At 41.8% G+C, this 9,497-nt stretch overlaps 1 protein-coding gene across 1 annotated transcript; it reads left to right on the forward strand.

The window, feature by feature from the left end:
- The first annotated feature begins 3,124 nt into the window (after window positions 1-3,124).
- On the forward strand, window positions 3,125-7,223 carry LOC115773864 (retinaldehyde-binding protein 1-like). Its single transcript, XM_030720787.1, has 8 exons — window positions 3,125-3,186; window positions 3,764-3,802; window positions 4,223-4,351; window positions 4,535-4,739; window positions 5,729-5,907; window positions 5,998-6,156; window positions 6,254-6,364; window positions 6,454-7,223. Exons 2-8 carry the CDS (start codon window positions 3,794-3,796, stop codon window positions 6,598-6,600), a joined length of 939 nt encoding a protein of 312 aa, XP_030576647.1. The 5' UTR covers window positions 3,125-3,186; window positions 3,764-3,793; the 3' UTR covers window positions 6,601-7,223.
- Window positions 7,224-9,497: the final 2,274 nt, after the last annotated feature.

Consider the following 9,497-nt stretch of genomic DNA (forward strand, 5'->3'; position numbering starts at 1 on the left):
TAAGAAGTACCCCTTATTGCACAATGTTGCCCACAGGCAACAGAAAGAGAAAAACTAATTTCTGAAAATGCACAATAAAAAAAAAAAAGCCATTAAACCTAATAAAATCCCTTTTATTTGTACCAATTTAAATATGATTAATAAGGAAATTATTTTTACCTTACAAAACACAACAGAAATAGTTCTGGTAAAGGTAATAATGTGACTGAACAGCTGCGGAAGAAACACAAAGCAAAACATGCAAATGATTGCACTGAGACACACATAAATGAAGCAGTGTGAGCTGCTGTGAGGGAGAAAAGGATGCAAGGTAATGGCTGTTTTAATTGCATGATTCATATACTGTAGATACATGTTTGCTAGTATCCATTTACTGTGCTGTCATATTATTGTCTCCCTAGAAATATTGCTGTTATGTTTTGTGAGTTTTCTGTGTTTTATTCAACCTATGTTGTTGAAGGTGCATTTGACCTCTCAGGGCCACCGTACCGCAGTCACAAACAGACTAAAGAAACAGGCTAAAGATAAAGTCCATGAAACAATCCCAGTCATCATTCACAAAGGGATTATTTGTAAAACTTTATTGTACATGAGATGTACAATAAAACATGAAAACAACTTTCATGAAAATTACCTTTTTTTGTTCAACCAATTCAGAATGAAAACATTGCAGTTAATTTTAAAGTGATGCAGTGTTCAACACTAGTTAGCTAAAAGGTTTTAATCCATCCGCTGGTTGGAGCCTTTCTATATGGAGATGCTGCCTGTGCCTGTGTTGGCTCTCTCCAGGTTCTTTGGCTACCCAGTGTATCACACAGCTATTACAGACAGGTCGCAAGCCTGAGATCAGTGGAGTTCACTTATCTCATCCCTGTGAGGAGAAGTCAATGCAAAATTTACAGTAAATACTCATCAATTCTTCTTAAATGACTGAGGACAACAGGAATCAAATGGTTTAATGAATTAATCTTTGAAATCTCTTAGCAGGTGTTGATGGTCTGACTCTGCCATTAAAAGACCAGGAGAGTCCCACAAATTGACCTGCACAGTCTCTGGATTCATAGTGGATTGCTTATATAGGCACTTCTAGTTCTCCTATCTATTACTCTCAGTCAGTCCAGGGTAGATTCATAATCTCCAGCGACGACTCCAACAGTAAAATCTATCTACAGATGAACAGTTTGAAGACTGAGGACACAGCAGTTTATTACTGTACTGACACACGAGAGACAGAAATAGGAATGTCATACAAAAACTACTTCCTCTATTTGGTCTCACCACTGGGAACATTTACCTATTTAAGTAGCACTTTTTAAGTGCCACATTTTGGTCTGTGCTTTTACTTTTTGCTTGTATTCATAGACAGACTCAGATAAAATCTGAACCCTTGTTAAATAATGAATTAACTGTGATAAACTGCATTTTTTTGGAAAGCTGAGTTCAATTTCACCAGCCACACTCAGGCCTGATTACTGCCAAACCTGCTGAACCAAGAAATCACTTAAACAGAACCTGTCTGACAAAGTGAAGCACGGTAAGTGTTAGAAATATGAAGAAAACTAAGGAATCAGGAAGGGGATAAATATGTCTTCACAGCAGCGTATACATCAATACTCATAAATTTTTATATGTATAGAAACTACATGGTGACGTTTTTAGCTAAATGCTGATGTCTGTATGCTCTCCTGGTTACACAAATACTAGTTTTAAAAAATACTAAGCAGTACACATGAAGTAAACTGCCATACTGTTCATTTTGACTGGATGATGGCACTAAGATGATGAAATATTAAGGTTTTTTTTTTTTTTTCATGAACTCACAAAAAAGTGAACATGAACATCTAGGTATCAAATTTCAAGATATTTTGCTCAAAACTACAAATGCCCAGTGGCATTAAAGTCACCACAAGTAGTGAGATCCATTCATTTTTCAGCTAGAATGAAAAACCTTCAAAAGAAAATCAAAACATAAGACATAAATAATAAAAGCAAACGATGGCTTCTCAGTTCCTGCAATTAACAAGTGGCAGAGAAGCCAGTTTGTCTGATGTTGTGCAGTCATGGATAAGTAATCCATAATCTGGGACCCAAAACAAATGATCCCCTCTGAGGAGGATTGCAAAGAATGTGCAAAGAGGAATGTCTAATGTGTGAGCGCTGCCTCTGAGGCCATCATCTCTCTCATGTGACATTTTCACAGGCACGCAAGTCCCAACTTTCATGTCCCAGGTGCTGGGTTAACAGTGCATGTGACAGCAGAGACAAAGTACTGTGCATATACATAACATACTGAGAGAATGTGGAAATAATCATTGTAATAACTGTAATGTAATGTTGTGGAGAGTAGAGCTCCGTGTGAACAAACCTACGTTCAGTCCAGGGTACGGTGGTCAAGATGGCAAAAAACACTTTGTTTTATTCGTGTTTTTTTTTCTGAATGAAAGTGTTTATAACAGAACAATCTGTTTTCTAAAATATTCCCATTTTTATGATTTTATGCTTATTTCAGGGGCAGCGCAGTGGTGCAGTGGTTAGCATCGTCTCCTCACAGCAGGAAAGTCCTGCGTGGGCAGGGCCTTTCTATGTGGAGCTTGTCTGCTCTTCCTGTGCCTGTGTGGGCTTCCCCGGCTTCCTCCCATAGTCCAGAGACATGTATGTTAGGTTAATTGGTGACCCTAGATTGCCCATAGGTGTGAATGTGGGTGTGAATGATTGTCTGCCTCTCTGTGTTGGCTCTGTAATAGACCCTGAACCTGTCCAGGGTGTACCCCGCCATGACAGCCCCAGCCCCCACAACCCTGAACTGGGTACGTGGAAGAAAATGGAAAGAAAATTTGGTGTTAAAAAAAAATTGCTGTAATTTTGTGAATTTTTAGATTTCTTTTTAATTTGCACGTTTTTATTTTGATGTATTAATCTGTATTTTATCCATTGTTTGTTTTGTTTTTGCATCTTAGGACCACCGTATAACCAAAATGATAAAAGTGTGCTACACGCATCTTCTCCACCATCCCAGCTCACCCTTTGCATCATGCAGATTAGCCACCTGTTTGTAATCCACTGTGTCATTTTAATCCTACTTTGAGTGACGTTTTTTGTTTTCAGTAACTCCTCCCCTCTCGGTCCTCTCTGTCCCCGCTGTCTCCCCTGCCACTCTCTGTAGGTCTCTCATCCTGTCTGCTTGAGGTAAGGTTGCTCCGCTCTGTAGCTAAATCAACCCATTTCAGATAGGGATGGGCAAATAATGGCTTAGTACTGTGTGTGTATAGGTATCATATAGTGTAGTGAATAAAAATAATTGGTTAAAATATTTTCTCTGGATGTTGAATAAAAGATATCTCGCTTTCACTTTAAATAATAAACCTATCATAGTTTAAATTAAGAGTTTTGCATATTTAGTTTCTTCTGCTGCATTTGTAATTAGGTTTGTAATTTTGCACTCTAAACACTCTCACTGAAGAGGAACTTCAGTATCTGTGTCATGATGCTTGGTTAAAAGGCTTTAAATCAACTATAACATCACTATTTGGCTTTATAACATACAGAATTAGAAATATTTGGGCAAATATATATTTTTAAAATGTTTTAATTTGAAAAATTGTTTAATTTAGGCTGCTCATTTGAAGGAATTGCTCCCTTTGGATATTCTATTATATTATATGTCATATATCATTAACTGGGAAAAAAAAAAAAAGGTCTGCACAGTCTCTTCACGGTGTAATGTGCTCATGCTCTGTTTGTGCCAATGCTTCTTTCTCCACAGTTAGTGTGGCTGCTGTGAGACGCTGCAACCATGGCTGCTGTAAGTTCAGCTTCTCTGCAACAATTCAGAGCGCCTGAGTGTCACTTTGTTTATGCCGCTTAGGTCCGTTTCTGGCCTCAGTTCAGCGGTTCAGTGCCTCGAGCCCAGACTAAAAGCATTAGCGCTTGGAGGTTTGACTGTCAGCACATGATGCTGCTTAGCATTGTTATGGTGCCAGTGGATACTGCTTCTGGGATGGGCCCTTAAGCTGTTTTTTTTTTAAGAAATGGCTTTAGAAGTCCTTTCTGTAATCACATGAAGCAGATTAACCAGACATTCACTGGCACACATGGTTTGGGCTCTGGAGGTCTGGAGGGCACACTTTTATTATTATTATTCAAAACCTACTAAAGCCTAAAACAACAAGGTAAAAGACAAACACTGCAGGAGGATTTTTAACGTAGATCTTTCATCATGCAGACTGGAACTTTTCGTATGGTATCAGAGGAGGAGCAAGCAATGAGGTCAAAGCTGGAGCATTTGACGGTGAAGGATCATGGGCCGGTGTTTGGGCCGTGCCACAAACTGCCTGGCCACACTGTGCAAAAGGTAAAATAATCGTATTATTTAATGGCAGCAAACACAGATGAGTTCTGATCAAAACATTCAAGACAAATCCAAAAAAATGTGATGCTCATATTGTCTGGATAGCTCAGTGTTTTCCCAGTTCAGACAATAATGTTGTTCTGAAAAAGAGCATATCTCATGTAGTCAGTTATTTTACCCTTCCAGGCGAAGGATGAGTTGAATGAGACAGATGAGAGACGGGCGTCATCACTGAAGGACCTGCGGGCCTTGATGAAAGAGAGGGCAGTGGATGGAGACGACCTGGCCAAGCTGATCCTCGAGCGTTTCTGGGACAAACCCGACTCTCTGCTGCTGCGCTTCCTCAGAGCTCGCAAGTTCGATGTTAACAGAGCCCATGAGCTCATGAAAGGTGAGCAGCAGAGATTTCCACCAGTTTAATACAACTTTATAGGAAGTATTTTTATTTCATTCTGTAGGGAGACATTTTGGCACCCATGCGCTTCAGTAATTGAGGGTGAGACCTCTTTTGTGCTCCTTGTTTGCATGAATCCGGTCCATCGCTGAGACAGGGAGGCATGTGTTCATTAATTGGGAGCTTTGAGATGCCTCTGAGTGAGCTGACAAAGCTCTTCTTTGTGTGTCCAAATGGGACAGCAAGTTTGCTTTACTTGTGAACTCTCCATGTTCTGCTGGGAACGTCACTGGGCCTGTGATGAATGTGCTGCTCTAGGAGACGGGGTGAGATTAAAAAGAGCAGTTTGACATTAGTATAAGACCTGCCCTGCACACACATAAATCTTTTAACCTTTTTGCAATCAGTGACCCCCAAAAATTCTGTTTCCTAATCAAAAATGGTCCAAATGATCCCCATTTACTATCCTAATATAGGCCATATAATATACCATTAAACCCTAAGCTGATTTTAACCCTAACTCAAGTGCTGCCATGAGTCTGAATGCAATCTTAGCCATATATCAAACCCCTGACCCTGAATTTCCTGCGCTACATTTACACAGCACTAACAAAACCCTTTTCTGTTCTCCCCATATCTTACCTTTGTTATTGGAATATGTGGTCCTCACAAAGACAGAACAAACACATGCACATCTATGAATATAGAAGAAGAGCTTGTTTCCTGAGAGAGGGGAATGTGAATTGTTGTGTAGGGTTAATTGCTCCAGACTGAATACATACACATGCAGATGAACTCTCTCACACACACATTTACTGTGGGTTAATTGGTGCCTTGGTATGAAGAGGCCTAGGGATGCACTGTAGCTGCACTGAGACAGTGGTGTCATTGTATGGGTGCATGAGTGACCGGCAGTGAGTGGTTTGTGCTCTGTACACAGTGGTTTTGTGGATTATTAGTGCTCAGTGAGAGCTGTGGTCCTCCAGGTTACGTGCACTTCAGGAAGGAGTATCCTGAGCTGTTTGAGAACCTGACCCCCGAGGCGGTGCGCAGCACCATCGAAGCGGGATACCCTGTGGTTCTGCCCAGCAGAGACAAGTACGGCCACGTGGTCCTGCTCTTTAACATCGACAGCTGGGACCTGGAGGAGATCACCTTTGATGAGGTAACCGTAAAGTAACCCCACACAGAGCGCAGCTGCAGCTCGTTTTTCCAAAGCACCCTGTGAAGCATCTGTCCTTTTGTGTGCAAACAGGTTTTGAGAGCATACTGTGTGATCCTGGAGAAGCTGCTTGAGAATGATGAGACCCAGATCAACGGATTTGTCCTGATTGAGAATTTCAAAGGCTTCACAATGCAGCATGCCTCGGGAATTAAGCCGGCTGAGCTCAAGAAGATGGTGGACATGCTGCAGGTCAGAACAGATTGAGAATGAAAGCTGATGTGGAGCCACAGAATTACTTTCTTTCTCCTTTTTTAAGTCTTTGGCTGTTTTGCGTCTTTTTCTGCAGGACTCGTTCCCGGCCCGTTTCAAGGCAGTTCACGTTATTCACCAGCCCTGGTACTTCACCACTACTTACAATGTGGTTAAACCCTTCATGAAGAGCAAGCTGCTGGAGAGGGTATGGATAGGGACACAGACAGCTGCTCTTTATCTGACACTTTAAGCTGAGCTACATACCTTCTAAATGCTGATTCTAACGTTCCTCAGGTCTTTGTTCATGGTGATGAACTGGACAGCTACCTCAAAGAATTCGATGCTGATATCCTGCCTTCAGACTTTGATGGAAATGCCCCGGTGGCTGACTACCAGGCCATCGCCACCAAGCTTTTCGGCTCTGAAGACACCGCTCTCTGAAGAAACAGTCCCCCATTTCAAACCCAAGAGTAGTCTCTTTCACCTGAGGTGCTTCTTATGTGATCAGATATGTGGTCTGCTTTGAAGCTAGGTTTTTACTTTTTAAAAAAAATTCAGGCAGTAAATAGAAGTAGAGAGAATAACTGATAGTAAGCACTCGTTACTTTACACTGACATGCACTGACAGTCCTCTCATGTGTCTCATGTATGAGTGGAGGAAGAATGAGGGAGCTGGTCAAGATCACGATCAGACCGAGTTGTGTTCGGTGTACTTTGCCTTATAAAATCAGTCCACTGCACACACAGCCTCGCGCCTACGACCTGCTCAACTCGTGATGCAGATTCAGTGTAGCAAAGTCTCAAAGGTGAATTTAAGATTTGTATCCAGCGGGAAACTAATAAGAGATAAGGCTGCATTAGACGATCGTTTTAGGAGAAAAGGGCCTCCTGATTCAGTGCCTTCATTAGAAACAGTTGCCTTGCTGTCTTGATGGCCTTGTTTCAACATCTGCATGCATCATGTGAAGTGTGACACTCAGATGCCTGATGTTCCAAGAAGGTGCATTCTGCAGGTTGCACTGGATTAAAAAATGTTTAATAAAATCATTTTTTGTCTTTTTTTTCATGAAGCACTATTTATAATTTTATCATAAAGCAGGTTTAAATCATTAATTCGGGATTAGTTCATGAGTATATTTAAAATAATGGAGGTTTAAATTAGAGCCTTACAGATATACCATAGGACCAATACTGCTCGGATCAGCTGATTCCAAACACAACAGGGACATTGCAGACCGCCCTCTGGTGGAGAAACTACACAAGATCAACATTCATGTAGGGCAGGGCTCTTCAACTCCAGGCCTCGAGAGCCCCTGTCCTGCAGGTTTTAGATGTGTCTCTGCTTCAACACACCTGAGTCAAATATAGAAGTCATTAGCAGGACTCTGGAAAACTTGACTGCATACTGAGGAGGTAATTCAGCCATTTGATTCAGGTGTGTTGGATCAGGGACACATCTAAAACCTGCAGGACAGGGGCTCTCGAGGCCTGGAGCTGAAGAACCCAGATGTAGGGAGTTTCTCTCATTTCCTTTACTTTTTAAATTTTCATGTATTGGCTGTTATAAATACCAATATTAACAGACTGGCAACCAGCCGGCTGATAATCAGTCGGGCTATAGTTTAAATACAGTCTCCGACTTATGTCTGTGTAGATTCTCAGTTATCCAGGTCATAGTAGTCTCTGGAGCTTGAAAAAAGGCGACTGGACTTCTTTTTGTTTCTTGAAGACGTTTCACCTCTCATCCGAAAGGCTTCTTCAGTTCTCAACCAAATGGTGGAGAGACCCAGGTATTTAAACCCCTGTGGGCGTAGTCCCCTGGAGGTGGTTATGACCCTCTATTGATCATGTGCTTGAACACATGTGCCCAGGTGTGAAGGGGGCGTGGGTCATATTTAATCAGTGGTTTCAGTTGAAACCAACTTAGGACTCCGCTCCATTGTTTCCTGTGGCCTATTGAGGTCACTGGAACAAAGGTGTGAATGGGGGTTGAGACGTCTGGGAAGGGAGCTCAGGACAGCACTGTAAGCGGGGGAAAGTTGGTGACGTAATCCACCTCCTCTGTTCAATGATGGTTGTTCACAGTGGACATAGATGGCTTCTTTCACTCCTCTTCCAAACCATCTGTTTTCCCTGTCCAAAATGTGGACATTGGCATCCTCAAAAGAGTGCCCTTTTTCCTTCAGATGCAGATGTACTGCTGAATCTTGTCCTGTCGAAGTGGCTCTTCTATGTTGTGCCATTCGTTTGTGAAGAGGCTGTTTGGTTTCACCAATGTAGAGGTCCGAGCACTCTTCACTGCACTGAACAGCATACACTACATCGCTGATCTTGTGTTTGGCGGGTTTGTCCTTGGGATGAACCAGTTTTTGTCTTAGGGTGTGACTTGGTTTGAAGTATACTGAGATGTCATGCTTGGAGAAAATTCTTCTGAGTTTCTCTGACAAGCCTGACACATATGGGATGACAATGTTGTTCCTCTTGTCCTTCCCATTCTCTGTAGTTTGTGTTTGGCCTTCATTCCTGTGCATCTTAGCTGATTTGATGAAGGCCCAGTTGGGGTAACCGCATGTTTTGAGGGCTTTCTTAATGTGTGTGTGTTCCTTATGCTTCCCTTCTGCCTTAGAGGGAACACTTTCCGCACGGTGTTGTAGGGTCCTGATCACCCCAAGTTTGTGTTCCAGAGGGTGGTGGGAGTCAAAGAGGAGATACTGGTCTGTGTGTGTGGGCTTCCGGTAAACTTCAATGTTGAGGCTTCCATCTTCCTTGATAAGCACCGCACAGTCCAGGAATGGTAACTTGTTATCTCTGGTGTCCTCCCTGGTAAAACGTATGTATTTATCCACTGAGTTAATGTGTCGGAAGTCTCCGACTTATCTTACCGCCTACAGATTTCTGTCTTGGTAAAGCAACACTCCGAGCTGTCCAAGGATTCTAAGTTTGAAATTCTCGTCAGACGTTTTGACACGATCCGCTCTTAAAGTGTACTTCATGTCTGGTCTCATATCCCTTTCAGGAACTGCACACTACTGCAGTATTAAAATGCACTGCATTTAAATTACAGCTAAGAAACAGAGACCCACAGATGCCTTTATAGTGAGCAGCATTTCCACCACCTGTTCTGCCTCTAGACCCCATTTACAAAATATTAGAAAATATAAAAAGGAATGAGCAGCCAATTAGGAATTACAGCACTTAAAATGTGTTTTGTCAAATTGAAGAAAGGGTCATATGTGTAAATCGAGGGGGGGTTAACTGACAATGATATAAACGTATTAATAAGCTTCTTCTACATCATATTTTCAAAGATCTAAATAGAAAATAAAGGAAACCATTTT

This window comes from Archocentrus centrarchus, chromosome 3 (assembly GCF_007364275.1).
Source record: "Archocentrus centrarchus isolate MPI-CPG fArcCen1 chromosome 3, fArcCen1, whole genome shotgun sequence".
In the NCBI taxonomy this organism is placed as follows: Eukaryota; Metazoa; Chordata; class Actinopteri; order Cichliformes; family Cichlidae; genus Archocentrus; species Archocentrus centrarchus.